A 15539-nucleotide genomic window follows, 5' to 3' on the forward strand; every position below is an offset into this window, starting at 1 on the left:
AACGTTAGGCCCCTCAGCCTGGCTTCCCACAATCCCACTCTCAGCAACTCAGTAAGTGACACCTCCACTTCAACCGAACGGCCGCTCACTTCCTGCTCCGAGAGGGTTGTTGTTGTCCGTGTGATGTTGTGGGGAAGGACAAGGGCAGCGGTGTGTCCGCTGGAACATTAATTCTGCGCAGAGTAACAAAGCAGTGAATCTGTTCTTTATTCCCACAGACAATGCCTCTGCCTGTCTCTCTCCCGCACCCCCACTCAGACAGGGCTGGCGGATATACTCTGCCCAGCACAACGAGTGAGCCAGAAAGCTCCCAGATCCTTTGCTGGTACCACTCACTGGCAAATGCAGACGTGGGACTGGGCAGGAGTGGGGAAGAGAGAGAGCGGGAGTAAGAAAGAGAGAAATAGAGACAGCGAGCGAGCAAGAGGGAGAGCGAGTGTGTGTCAGTCATATTCCAGCATTTGGATTTTTATCGCTCCATCACAGTTCTCCATGCTTCTGTCTCCTTCACCCTCTTTCCCCACCCCCACCCACCCCCTTTATGTCTCTCATTCTCCCCCCCCCCCCCGCCCTCCTTTGCCTGGCTCCCTCTTCCCTTCCCCTCGTTGCACATCCTTCGTCTTCCTGTCTCCTGTGCCCTCTTCCCCTCCCCCTCCCCATCTCCCTGCATCTCACGCTTCCCCACCTCTCTTACCTTCCCCCCCCCACCTCTGTCCATGTCCGTCTCTCCCTTCTCCCTCCCCCCCCAACTCCCTCTCATCCATCTCCCTCCATCCCATCTCTCTCTCTCCCTCCCTCCCCAACTCCCTCTCATCCCTCTCCCTCCATCCCCATCTCTCTCTCCCCCTTCCCTCTCTCTCTCCCCCCCATCTCCCTCCATCCCCTTCCCTCTCCCCATCTCACTCTCAGCCTCTTACAGCACTAAAACAGACCCTTCGCTCCAAACAGTCCATGCTGAACATAATCCCCAAATACACTAGTCCCACCTGCTTGCTCCTGGCCCATGTTTTTCCTAACCTGTCCCCTTCCTGCACTTATCCAAATGTTTCTTAAACGTTGGAACTCTACCTGCATCCATCACTTCCTCAGGAAGGTCATTCCACACTCGAACCACTGTGTAAAAACACTTGGCTCGCCTGTGTTTTTTTTTAAATCTCTCCCCTCTCGCCTTAAAAATGTACCTTCTATTCTTTAGATCTCCCATCCTAGAGAAAACACATCTGCCATTTACCGAATCTACACCCGTCATGATTTTATAAACCTCTAGAAGGTCACCCCTCAGCCTCCTACGCTCCCAGTGAAACATTTCCCAGCCTCTACTTATAAGTCAAACCCTCCATTCCAGGCAACACCCTGATAAATCTCTTCTGAACCCTCTCCACTTAATAATATCCTTTCTACAGCAGGATGACCAAAACAGGACAATCCTCCTCATCTGTCTCCCCATCCGTCCCTCCCTTCCACCTCTCCCCAACTTATCGCCTCTGAAGAGTAGACGAGAGGGAAGGGAGACGCAGATGGAGTAACAGAGGGAGGATGAGGTGGTAGATGGGGGGGGAGGAGGGGAAGAGATGGGGGAGATGGGAGGGAGAAGAGGGTAGGCTGATACAAATGGGGACACAAGGGGATGGTCTCCCTAACAACGTCATGTTGAGGCTGTAACAGGACATTAGTGAGGTCTCTTTTGGAGAACTGTGTCCAGTTCTGGTCGTGATGTTACAGGAAGGATATTATTAAGCTGGACAGGGTTCAGAAGTGATCTACCAGGATGTTGCTGGGAATGGAGGGCTTGACTTATAAGGAAAAGTTGGAACTTTTTTCACTGGAGTGTAGGAGGTTGAGAGGTGTCCTTACAGAGGTTTACGTAGATAAGGTGAATCGAGGTATATTATCCACAGAATAGGGGATTTCAAGATTACTTTTAAAATGAGAGGAGAAAGATTTAAAAAGGACATGAGGGGCAATTAATTTTTTGCACAGAGGGTGTATTTAAGACTAATATATTTAAGACGGAGATAGATAGGTCCTTGAGTAGGAAGGCCATTGAGGGTTACAGGGAGAAAGCATGAGATTAGATTAGATTACTTACAGTGTGGAAACAGGCCCTTCGGCCCAACAAGTCCACACCGACCCGCCGAAGCGCAACCCACCCAGACCCGTTCCCCTACATTTACCCCTTCACCTAACACCGTGGGCGGCACGGTGGCACAGTGGTTAGCACTGCTGCCTCACAGCGCCTGTAGACCCGGGTTCAATTCCCGACTCAGGCGACTGACTGTGTGGAGTTTGCACGTTCTCCCCGTGTCTGCGTGGGTTTCCTCCGGGTGCTCCGGTTTCCTCCCACAATCCAAAGATGTGCGGGTCAGGTGAATTGGCCAAGCTAAATTGCCCGTAGTGTTAGGTAAGGGGTAAATGTAGGGGTATGGGTGGGTTGCGCTTCGGCGGGTCGGTGTGGACTTGTTGGGCCGAAGGGCCTGTTTCCACACTGTAAGTCTAATCTAATCTAAAAAAAAACTACAGGCAATTTAGCACGGCCAATTCACCCTAACCTGCATATTTTTGTTTGGATTGTGGGAGGAAACTGGAGCACCTGGAGGAAACCCACGCAGACACGGGGAGAATGTGCAAACTCCACACAGGCAGTCACCTGAGGTGGGAATTGAACCCGGATCTCTGGCGCCGTGAGGCAGCAGTGCTAACCACCGTGCTGCCCATCAAGTGAGAGTGGGGGTTGAGTAACCTATCAGCCATGATTGATCGGCGGAGCAGATTCGATGGGCCGAATGGCCTAATTTCTGCTCCTACCTCTTTCAGAGGATGGGGGCAGAGTTACAAAAGTTGAAAGACATTGGGATAAGTCCGTGAACAGGAACGGTTGGGAGGGATATGGGTCAGGAGTAGGCAGGTGGGACTAGTTTAGCTTGGGACGATGGTCAAAGACTCTGTGTCGTGCTGTCTAATGCTCTCTCCATCTTATCCTGAGTGTGTCGTCCAACAGACCTGCCACCCCACACCCAGTCACAGCACACACACACCCACCCCACCCCCCCCCCTTGGGATGCAGCGAGACAGTGACATGGCCGGACAGATGGCGGGAGTGAGGGAGCGTGACCATACCCAGGCTGTAGAGGCTGAGGGCTCCATAGTCGAGGAAGTAGCAGACATGGCGGACGTGCGCGGACATGGTGCTGAAGGTGTGGGCACAGCTGGAAATGAAGGGGTACAGGCAGATGACCAACATGTAGACAAGCAGCGGCCAGGCGTACGCCTCATTGTAGAAGTCCACAGAGTGCGAGAGGGCCAGGAACCTCCACAGAAAGTACCTGCAGCACACCAGGGAGAGAACCGTCAGGGGCCGGCTACACAGCACTAACCACCATCGCCAGCAATCTCCCAAAGATGCCAACCCCGGTCAACGGCGCCAGTACTTCAGAAAGAAAGCAGTGACTCCGCACGGGCTCAACCACTCTGGCAGGGAAGATCACTGGGCTAGTATTCCACAACTCCCTCACCACCCAACCCCCTCCCCACAACAAGTTCTAGGTTCAAATCCCACCACGGCCAGATTCTAATCTAGAATGGTAGGAGGCGATGGCCATAAAATGTAGGAGGAGAAATTAGGCCATTCAGCCTATCCAATCTGTTCCACCGTTCAATGATAAGTTCTCAACCACATTCTCCTGCTTTCTCCCCATAACCCATGATCTGTAAGAACTTATTCAAGTCCGTCTTAAGTATCCTCAATGACCAGGCCTCCCCAGCCTCCTGTGGCAGTGAATCCCATTGATTCCCCATCTCTGGCTGAAGACCTTTCTCCTTATCCCTGTTCTAAAAGGTCTTCCCTTTACTCTAAGGCAGTGCCCTTGGGTCCTAGTCTCTCCGACAAAGGGAAACATCTTCCCAGCATCCACTCTGTCCAGGCCATTCAGAATTCCATATGTAATCAACTAAATCTCCCTCATCCTTCTCACCATCATCAAGAATGGACCTGCTGTCCACAAACGTTCCTCATATGTTAAGCTTTTCATTCCTGGAACCTCTTCTGAACACGTTCATGGGCCAGTACATCCTTCCTGAGATTAGATTAGATTCCCTACAGTGTGGAAACAGGCCCTTCGGCCCAACAAGTCCACACCGACCCTCCGAAGAGTAACCCACCCAGATCCATTCCCCCTAACTAATGCACCTAACTCTATGGGGCAATTTAGCACGGCCAATCCACCCTGACCTGCACATCTTTTGTGACTGTGCGAGGAAGCCGGAGCAAACCCACGCAGACACGGGGAGAACGTGCAAACTCCACACAGACAGGTCGCCCGAGGATGGAATCGAACCTGGGACCCTGGCGCTGTGAGGCAGCAGTGCAGACCACTGAGCCACTATGCTGCCCCCTTTTGGGAGGGGAAACTGCCCTTACCTTGTCAAGTGACTCCAGCCCCACAGCAATGTGGCAATGAGGGATGAGCGATAAATTCTGATCCTAGCCAGCGATGACCTCATCCCACGACTGAATAAAATTTATTTAAAAATCCTGACGGAACTTAGACGCACAAAATCGACCAAATCCAGGAATTGGAAGGAATTCTCTGTGATGGGGGGAAGTCACCGATTGTTGTAACAATCTATTGCCCCCACCCCATCCCATCTGGAACACAGGTTAGAGAAATCTGTGCCCAGGCTACACACGACTCCACACCTAACCTAACTAACTTGGCCCCAGCTCATTGAGGTGAGAGTCATCGTGTCTTGCAGCACAGAAAGAGGCCACTCAGCCCGTTACGTCCCAAGCAGTTCTCCCTGCTATCCCATTCCCCCTCCCCAATGTCTTTCAGGGCGTGGGTTCCGAGTTCCCACCAGCCTCTTTGATGACGATATGTCCCCTCAAAGCCTTCTGTTCCCCATGGGTTACTGACCCCTCGACTGAAAGGGGGAAAGAGATTCTCTCCATCTATGCCCCTCGGAGGGCTGCATCCCTCGACCAGGTCCCCTCTTGGTCTTCCCCATTCTCAGGAAAACAACCCCAGCTGAGAGCGATGTGCAGTTCTGATCGCCTTATTAGAGCAGGGCTGTTATGAAACTGGAGAGGGTTCAGAAGAGATTTCCCAGGATATAGCCGGGGAATGGAGGGTTTGAGGACAGGCTGGGAATTTCTTTCACTGGAGTGTCGGAGGTTGAGAGGCGGCCTGACAGAAGTATATAAAATAATGAGAGATACCGAGAGAGTAAATGATAGTTGTCTTTTCCCTAGTTTCAAGACTAAGGTGAGAGGAGAGAGATTTTAATAAAGACGTAAGAGGCAGATGTTTTGACACAGAGGGTGGTTCGTGTGTGGAATGTAGGTACAGTTGAAAAAACATTTGGATAAGTACCTAGGAAAAGTTTGGAGGGGGATATGGACCAGGATCAGGCAGGTGGGAACAGGTTTAGATTGGGATTGTGGTTGGCATGGACTGGTTTGGACGAAGGGTCCATTTCTGTGCTGTATGACCCGACCCCAACTGTAACCTCACTCACGTTACACGCAGCTCCATATTGCCCTGTCCTTGTACATAGTAAGTTGGCGTCACAGGTAGACAGGTGAGGAAGGCGTATGGCCTTCATAGGTCAGAGCTTGGAGTACAGGAGTTGGGAGGTCATGTTGCAGCTGTACAGGACATTGGTCAGATCACATCTGGAGTACTGCTTGCAGGTCTGCTACAGGAGGGGTGTTATTAAAACTGGAAAGGGTGCAACAAATGATTTACCACAACCTTACTGAGACTAGGGGGGGTTGAGTTATAAGGAAAGGCCAGATAGGCATGGAACTTTTATTAACTGGAGTGCAAAACACTGAGGGGTGACCTTACGGGGGTTTAGAAACTCACTGAGGGCTATGGATAGGGTGACGAGACAAGATCTTTGATCCCTTTAGATGTATACCCAACTCCTCATTCAAAACATTTCAATGTTCCGGCCCCCGCGTGCTTTCCCACAGAGATTCCCACAGGCTCCCCCCACTCTCTGGGAGAAGGCATCTCCCTCCATCTCACGCGGTGGCTCGGTGGTTAGCACGGCTGCCTCACAGCACCAGGGACCCAGGTTCGATTCCATCCTCGGGTGACTGTGTGGAGTTTGCACATTCTCCCCATGGTCTGCGTGGGTTTGCTCCGGGTTCCTCCCACAACCCAAAGATGTGCAGGTTAGGGTGGATTGGCCATGCTAAATTGCCCAGGGATGTTCGTTAGGGGTAAATATAGAGTAATAAGTTCGGGGAGTGGGTCTGGGTGGGTTACTCTTTGGTGTGGACTTGTTGGGCCGAAAAGTTTCCACACTGGAGGGAAACTATTCTACGATCTCCCTTAGACTGTGAGCCCTTGAAACTGGTCTCCCCCACCACCAGGAACATCCTTCGTGTTGGAGGTCTACAGCTTTCTAATGAGGTGTTTCACCCCCTTGTTCTCCTCAACTCTGGCGAACACAGTCTGAACGATTCTGTTCACCCTGCTGTCGGAAGGACGTTATTAAACTGCACAGGGTGCAAAACACGGGGTTTTCGAGGATGTTACCAAGGTTGGAGAGTCTGGGACGTTTTCGTTCCTCCCTGGAGGGTTTGGAGGCTGAGAGGTGACTCGGAGCTTCCAGTTGCCTGCCACTTGAACCCGTTGCCCTATTCCAGGGCCAATATCTGTGTCTCAGGCCTGCTGCAGTATTCCAGGGAAGTTCAGTGCAAGCTGGAAGAGCAGCACCTCATTTCCCACTTGGGAACGCCACAGCTTTCTGGACTCAATATCGAGTTCAACAATTGTAGGGCCTGAACGCTCCCAATTACGTACGTGTGTGTTAGTTTGTATGTCTGTGTGTATAACTGTGTGCGTGTGTGTGCGCGTGTGTGTGTGCGTGTGTGTGCATGTATGTGTGTCTGTGTGCGTGTATGTACATGTATGTGTGTATGTCTGTGTGCGTGTGTGTATGTATGTCTGTGTGCATACGTGTGTGCGTGGTGTGTGTATGTCTGTGTACGTGCGCGCGCGTGTATGTGTGTGTATGTGTGCGTACATGTGTGAGTGAGTGTATACATGTGCGTCTACATCTGTGTCTACGTGTGTGTACGTGTGTGTACACACATACACATGTACACACACTAACACACCAGGCCTTGTTATCACAGTCTGTCATTTCACACTACCTATAGTTAGCCACTAACAGTCTCCATTAACGGCAATTATAGACCATTCCAGCGCAGTACAGGCCCTTCGGCCCTCAATGTTGTGCCGACCTGTGAAACCAATCTGAAGCCCATCTAACCTACACTATTCCATTCTCTTCCAGATGTCTATCCAATGACTGTTTAAATGCCCCTAAAGTTAGTGAGTCTACTACTGTCCCAGGTGGTACGTTCCACGCCCCTACTACTCTTGGAGTAAGGAAACTACCTCTGACATCTGTCCTATATCTATCATCCCTCAATTTAAAGATATGTCCCCTTGTGCTGGCCATCACCAGCTGAGGAAAAAGGCTCTCCCTGTACACCGTCTCTAACCCTCTGATTATCTTATACGTCTCAATTAAGTCACCTCTCAAACCTTCTTACAGAGATTTACTCTCTAGTTCACCCTCCAAGCCAGACCATTAACCACTCCTTTCTCTGTCCAACTGTTCTTCTCTCTATCTTTGGGTTCCATCCCTATCTATTGTTTACTCCTTACCCCACCCCCACCTCCCCTCACCCCACCTTCTGCATTAAAAAGCAACTTCTTCTGAGCTACACTCAGTTCTGAGGAAGGGTCCGAAACGTTAAGTCGAATTTCTCTCTCCAGACCTGTTGAGCTTTTCCAGCACCTTCACGTTCTGGTTAAACATTTTGCAAGTTGTTTACCAGAGCCGGGAGATGGTCAAAAAATAAAATTAAAAGTGGGGGCGGCAACGGGACGGGGTTTTTAGCTTTAGAAATAAAAGCAGCTCAGGAGAGATCTGACGGAGGCCTTTATAAACTCGGAATGGCTGCTCAGTTCGGGAACAGTAACCAAGGGGCAGAGATTGGAGGTAAAGGGGAAGGGGGGTTGATTTAGGGAATGGGTATCTTCCCCAGAGGAACTCGCATCCTGGAAGGATGGTGGGAGTCGGGGGGAGAATGGGGGACTCGCTCCCACGGGGAGTGGTGGGGGAGAATGGGGACTCACTCCCCCTGGGAGTGGGGGGGGGAGAATGGGGGACTCGCTCCCACGGGGAGTAGGGAGGTGAATGGGGGTCTCACTCCCATGGGGAGTGGCCAAGGTGAATATAGCAGTGAGGCCTGAATAAACACAGGAGGGAGACTGAGGGGGTCACAGGGAAGGATGGGAGGTGGCTGGTGGGAAGCAGAAATCCCATTTCAGAGCAGGGAGACCGACTGGCCTGTTTCCTGCTGGAGATACCACCATAAGGAACTCATGCCTCCATTAATGGTGTCCCCCATTCTCTCTGAACCCCCAATCAAGGCAGGATATGGCTTACCAGGTTGGCAGAAAATGTGTCCAAATGTTCACCGTCTCGTTTGTCATCTGAAAGCTGCTGAGCAGACAGTCCACAGCGGAGCTCCTGGGGTGGCGATAGCCGGAGATAATTCCATCTTCCCGGAATACCTGCACAGGCCAGGAACACAGCAACACAGTGCGTTTCGATAGCGCCTTCCAGCCCACACCACAGCTTCCCGGAGCCCTTGGCGACCAACTGCGTGCTCAACGCCGCAGCGCGAGGAGCGGCCGCACAGCAAGATCCCGCAAACTCTGGCCGTCCGACCCACAGCGCCTCACGCTGGCCGAAGGGTAAAAGTGTTGGCCCCAGGATAATGGAGGGCACTCCTTAGCCCCTTCCTCCTCCACCTGCACCTCTCCCGCCGAGACACCCACCCAGAACCATTTCTTGTACCAACAAGTGGGCATGGGATGTTGTCCACCTACCTGAGAGGGCAGCCTGCTATACACTTCCCCCAGGTGGCCGGAGTCTGGAACTACATCGTGACACTTCACCCGGCAAAAGCTAATGGGAAATGTTGACATAGGAACTTAACACTGCACATTTAAACTTGCTCAGTTTCCCTGAATCTACACAGATGCTAGATTGAACTCTGAAGAACTGGAGGCGTTAACTCTTTCTCTCTCACACACCCTCTCTGCCAGGGCTGCTGGGTATTTTCCACTCGAGTCCCTTTGCTCTGAAGATTTCGGCGCGATCACACTTACCATGGGGACCTGGTGGTGGTTTAAAAGCTGTGGCAATTTCACCGACAACATCCTCTCCCTGGACGAGATGCCGCACCTCCCTGGGACAGGACAGTCAGCAGTTCCCTTGGCATGTTCTCCTCCTCAACTCCATCGCCCGGCCAGTCCCTATCAGCTGGGGGCACACTCCAGGCTTCCTTCGGCCAACAACTATACACCACAGAAGAAATTCCATTTAGGACACTCGAGGAACTTCGACCCCATGTTATCCTTTCATAGTCACAGAGTCCTACAACATGCAAACTCTATCCCTTGTCCCAATCAGTCCATAATCCCAAACTAAACTCATCCCACCTGCCTGCTCCTGGCCCATAGCCCTTCAAACCTTTCCGATTCATGTACATATCCAAATGCCTTTTAAATGTTGTAACTGTACCCACATCCACCATTTGATTCCCTGCAGTTAGCCCTTCGGCCTAACAAATCCACACCGACCCTCCGAAGAGTAACCCACTCAGACCCATTTCCCTCTGACTAACGCACCTGACACTATGGGCAACTTAGCACGGCCAATTCACCCTGACCTGCTCATCTATGGATCGGGGGAGGAACCTGGAGGAACCCACCCAGACACGGGGTTTGGGGGGTGAGAAACGTGCAAACTCCACACAGACTGTCACCCGAGGCGGGAATCGAACCCGGGTCCCTGGGGCTGCGAGGCAGCAGTGCTAACCACCGTGCCACCCCAATCTAAAGATGTGCAGCTTAGGTGGAAGCTCACTCCACATGAGAACCACCCTGTGTAAAGAAAAAAGGCCTCTTACCTCTTTTTTAAAATTTCTCTCCTCTCACCTTAAAAATGTGCCTCTTGTCTTGAAATCCCCTATCCCAGGGAAAAGGCACCTACCAGTAACGCTTATCCATAGCCCGCATTAATCTATAACCTTCGATAAGGTCGTCCCTCAACCTCCTACGCTCCAGTGAAAAAAAGCCCAGCCTTCCTTTGTGACTCAACCCTTCCATTCCTGGCAACATTCTGGTAAATCTCTTCTGAACCCTCCCCAAGCCTGATAATATCCTTCCTGTACAACCTTAACAGGACATCCCAACTCCTACACTCAAAGGCAAGTGTGCAAAACACCTTCTTGACCACCCTGTATGTGATGCAAACTATCAAGAATTATGTCCCTGTACCCCTGGGCTCTTTGGTTCTACAGCACTCGAAGCCCTACCATTAATTGTATAAGTCCTCCCCTTGTTTATTTTACCAAAATGAAACACCTCGCGTTTATCCAGACTGAACTCGACCTGCCATTTTTCAGCCCATTGACCCATTTGACCAAGATCCCTCTCAAACCTCAGGAAAGCTTCTTCATTGTCAATTAAGCCACCAATTCTGGTGTCATCTGCAAACTTACCAACCATCCCTTCTATATTCACATCCACATCATTTATATGTGGAGATGCAGGTAGATAGGATAGTGAAGGTGGCGTCTGGTATGCTTTCCTTTATTGGTCAGAGTATTGAGTACAGGAGTTGGGAGGTCATGTTGAGGCTGTACAGGACATTGGTTAGGCCACTGTTGGAATATTGTGTGCAATTCTGGTCTCCTTCCTATGGGAAAGATGTTGTAAAACTTGAAAGGGTTCAGAAAAGATTTACAAGGATATTGCCAGGGTTGGAGGGTTTGAGCTACAGGGAGAGGCTGAACAGGCTGGGGCTGTTTTCCCTGGAGCGTCGGAGGCTGAGGGGTGACCTTATAGAGGTTTATAAAATCATGAGGGGCATGGATAGGATAAATAGACAAAGTCTTTTCCCTGGGGTGGGGGAGTCCAGAACCAGAGGGCATAGGTTTAGGGTGAGAGAGGAAAGGTATATAAGAAACCCAAGGGCAACTTTTTCATGTAGAGGATGGTACGTGTATGGAATGAGCTGCCAGAGGAAGTGGTGGAGGCAGGTACAATTGCAACATTTAAGAGGCATTTGGATGGGTATATGAATAGGAAGGGTTTGGAGGGATATGGGCCGGGTGCTGGCAGGTGGGACTAGATTGGGTTGGGATATCTGGTCAGCATGGACGAGTTGGACTGAAGGGTCTGTTTCCGTGCTGTACATCTCTATAACTCTACACAAATGACAAACATAAGTGGACCCAGCACCGATCGCTGTGGAACACCCCTGATCCCAGGCCTCCAGTCTGAAAAGTAACCCTCCACCATCACTCTCTGTCTCTCGCTGTTAAGCCAATTACACATCCAATTGGCAAGCTCTCCCTCAATCCCATTGGCTAACCATCCTAAGAGGCTTCTGGCTATGTACAGAGTGGAGCGAAGATTTCCCAGACTGATTCCTGGGAATGGCAGGCCGACGGATATAGAGAGACTGGGTTGGTTAGGACTATATTCGCCGGGAGCTTAGATGAACAAGGTCTCATAGAAACCTGTAAGATCATAGAATCCCTGCAGGGAAGTCGGCCATTCAGCCCAAAACATCTATACCAACCCTCTGAAGAGTAACTGACTCAGACTATTACTCAGTCCCTATTACTGACCCAGACTATTCATTTGATGTCTGAGCAGACAGTCCAGAGCTAAGCTCCTCGTGTGGCGATGGCCGGAGATAATTCCATCTTCCCGGAATACCTGCACAAGCCAGGAACACAGCAACGTGCGTTTCAATAGCCTCTTCTGACACACACCAAAACTTCCTATTACACCACATCTACCCCTGACTCAGGCCCCTAACCTACACATCCCTGAACACGATGGGCAATTTTACCATGGCCAATCCACCCCTAACCTGCACATCTTTTGGACTGTGGGAGGAAACCAGAGCACGCAGTGGAAACCCACGCAGACACGGGGAGAACGTGCAAACTCCACACAGGCAGTCGCCCAAGGGCGGAATCGAACCCGGGTCCCTGGCACGGTGAGGCAGCGGTGCTAACCACTGAGAGACCGTGCCACGGGTTCTAACAGGGAAAAGGTGGGAAGGATGTTCCCAATGACCTGGGAGGGGTGAGGCAGCGGTGCTAACCACTGAGAGACCGTGCCACGGGTTCTAACAGGGAAAAGGTGGGAAGGATGTTCCCAATGACCTGGGAGGGGGCGGGGGGGGGGGGGTGGTGAGGGTCAGCGTTTGAAGGAGACGGAGTGGGACTGAGATGGGGAGAAATCTCTTCACCTCAGAGAGTGGGGGGGCCTGTGGAATTCTCCGTCACAGGTCAGGGAATGTCGAATGTTTTCAAGGAGGTGCTAAAGGAAGGAAAGGGAAGGGGGGAACTGAGTTGGATGGAAAGCTGCGATAATACCGAATGGGGGGAGCAGCCTTAAAGGGGCCGAATGGCGTGCTCTTGTTCCTATTCTCTACATTTCTTTGTACACAGAGCCCCAGGAGCCTTCTCACCCGGTTTCTACATATACTTAACACTTCTTATCGAGTAAAACGCTGCATGAACTCCGCCAGTGAGATTTCAGGAGCTGGTCTCCTGATTTGTCCTCTATCCATTATATGTGCATCAGTCAAGAAGCACTGGGTTTACAGGAATATGGGCCAGGTGCTGGCAAATGGGACTAGATTAATTTAGGATATCTGGTTGGCATGGACGAGTTGGACCGAAGGGTCTGTTTCCGTGCTGTACATCTCTCTGACTCTAAATGGGCCGAGGTTCATTTAGGCTATCAGGTTTAGCACGAAAGAGATGGACCGAAGGGTCTGTTTCCATGCTGTACATCTCTATGACTATAAATGGGCCGAGGTTGATTTCGAGTATTAGGTCAGCAGGGATGAGTTGGACCAAAGGGTCTGTTTCTGTGCTCTATAACTCTGACTCGATAAGAACCAAACCCTGTGTTCCTCCCTACATTGTACCTGCCTCACAGGTCAGGAGGGTGAGTGAATACTCCTCACACGCCCTGGAAGAGGGACAGCTCCAACAACACTCGAAAAGCTCGACACCGTCCAGGGACAAAGCAGCTCCCTGCTTGGTTGGCTCCGCATCTCCAAACACCCTCTCCCTCCACCAACGGTCAGTGCCAACAACGCGTACCATCTAGGAGACCCGCTGCGGCAACTCCCTACAGTTCCTCAGCGAGCACCTTCCAAACCCAGTCTCCCCTTTGGAAAGCCAAGGGCAGTGGATACTTGGGGAACACCAGCCCTGGCAAGTTCCCTCCCAAGACTTCCACATCGTCCCACTTTGTAAATATATTGGCCATTCTTTCAGGACAAAGTGAGGTCTGCAGATGCTGGAGATCAGAGCTGAAAAATGTGTTGCTGGAAAAGCGCAGCAGGTCAGGCAGCATCCAAGGAGCAGGAGAATCCGACGTTTCGGGCATGAGCCCTTCTTTAAATGAGGACCAGTCGAAGGAGGGTGTCAGTGGAAGGGTACTGATTGGTATGGCAGGAAAGGAAGGAACAGAGAGCTTTGAGTCCTTCGTGATGGGGGATGGAGGTGTACAGGGGGACTGGATGTCCATGGTGAAGATAAGGCGTTGGGGACCAGAGAAGCGAAAATCATAGAGGAGGTGGAGGGTGTGGGTGGTGTCTCGAACGTAGGCGGGGAGTTCTTGGACTAAGGGGTCAAAATCCCCCTTGAACAGGAGGACTGCAGCGGTTCAAGGAGGCAGCTCACCCCCACTTTCTGAAAAGGGGGGCAACTAGGCACAGGGCAATAAATGCTGGGCCTCATCTGCAAATAAGTGAAAACTTAGCACCTTTCTGCACTCACCCTGAGAAATGGCTTAAATCTGACAGCACCCTTTTTGGGCTACTCTCTGACCTGAATTCAAGCCCTCCCACAAAACATGTTCAGTATCCACATTGACTTGAGTTCTGACTGAGGTGTTGCAAAGCGAATTCGAGCCAGGGATCCTGAACCAAGGAATCCCTCTGGTCTTCCCGCTCTGTGTAACCCATCCTGCTCCTTGTCCCACCCCACCACACCCAGACTCAGAAAAGCCTTAAAAAAAGAACTTGAACCTTCGGCGCAAGACAAACATTCCCGAAAACTAAATTCCAAGATCTTCTCTTTCCCTTGGAAAAGCAAGCCTGCTTTTTTTTTTGTTCAGAACATACAGCAACACTGTCCAATAAAACAGCGAGAGAGAAAAAACTCGCCTGCAAACAACAACAACAAAAAAACACAGACTGGGAGCAAACACAACATGAGAGAAAGGTAAAAAGTTCAGCTCAAAACTGGTGCTCAAGGAGCTAACAACTTTCCACTCTCCGAAGGAGTTAAAAGGCAGAGTACTCACCGACTTTATGGTTCACTTCCGATTGTTTAATCCCTGTCTTTTCTGACTGTTCATGATGTTTGTTGACAGAGTGTGTGTGTGAGAGAGAGAGAGAGAAAAAGAGACAGAGATGACTTTGACAGCTCACTCTCTGTTCCTTTCCTTTGATTGTGAAAGTGAAGTCAGTGCCCGCCCACTAGGGGGGATGGATTCCTGTGTATATATAAAAAAAGACAGGGGTCCCTTGTGTTCTTCGGAATCAGCCGATTGCCTGGAAACTGCCGTTTAAAGGAACAGAGACTCTGCTCTGCTCCATTACCACCCCACCCCACACACACACACACATACATACATACATACATCTTCATAGAGACAGTGCACGCTGTACACTGTCCCTTAAAGAAACACTGCCCTCACACTTCACCCTGCCCCTTCAAGAGACGGGACCATCACTCTGGAATGCTAATGCACCCCTTGAAGAGACACTGCCCCTTAAAGAGACCCTGCCCTCACTCTGTTACACTTTCTTGTTCCTTAAAGGGACAGTACCATCATTTAGGAACACAGTAACACCCCTTAAAGAGACACTGCCCTCACTCTGCTACACTTTCTTGTTCCTTAAAGAGACAGTACCATCATTTAGGGACACTGTAACACCCCTTAAAGAGACACTGCCCCTTAAAGCGACCCTGCCCTCACTCTGTTACACTTTCTTGTTCCTTAAAGAGGCAGTACCATCATTTAGGAACACTGTGACGTCCCTTAAAGAGACACTGCTGCTTAAAGAGACACTGCCCTCACTTCCTAAACCCTTGCGCTCTTTAAGGGTGACAATCTTGTACCATCTCTGCCACCCCGCCTTTAAGTATATGCAAACGTTGTAACACCACCCCTTAATTAGATATCCAGCTTAATCTCATCCCATTTAGAGTCATAAAGATGTACAGCGCAGAAACAGGCCCTTTGGCCCAACTCATCCATGCTGACTTGATATCTTAATTTAATCGCGTTCCAGTTAGAGTCATAGAATGCGGAACAGTACAGCACAGTACAGGCCCTTCGGCCCATGTTGCTGTGCCAAGCATTCATCTCAATCTAAGAGTAAAAAATGAGGTCTGCAGA

The 15539-nt window shown here is 50.7% G+C and overlaps 1 protein-coding gene across 2 annotated transcripts in view; it reads right to left on the reverse strand.

The window, feature by feature from the left end:
* paqr6 (progestin and adipoQ receptor family member VI) overlaps positions 1–14686 on the reverse strand; it is a 28624-nt gene extending 13938 nt beyond the window's left edge. Inside the window, exons 1-4 of one of the 2 annotated variants that reach the window (XM_060820667.1) lie at positions 14439–14686; positions 9201–9389; positions 8473–8600; positions 3118–3323 (exon numbers count right to left, since the gene is read on the reverse strand). In XM_060820667.1, the coding sequence (XP_060676650.1) occupies positions 3118–3323; positions 8473–8600; positions 9201–9251 (385 nt within the window). In that variant the 5' untranslated portion in view covers positions 9252–9389; positions 14439–14686. The remainder of the gene's footprint in view (positions 1–3117; positions 3324–8472; positions 8601–9200; positions 9390–14438) is intronic. The other variant, XM_060820666.1, reaches the window with a different exon arrangement.
* Positions 14687–15539: the final 853 nt, after the last annotated feature.

This window comes from Hemiscyllium ocellatum, chromosome 50 (assembly GCF_020745735.1).
Source record: "Hemiscyllium ocellatum isolate sHemOce1 chromosome 50, sHemOce1.pat.X.cur, whole genome shotgun sequence".
In the NCBI taxonomy this organism is placed as follows: Eukaryota; Metazoa; Chordata; class Chondrichthyes; order Orectolobiformes; family Hemiscylliidae; genus Hemiscyllium; species Hemiscyllium ocellatum.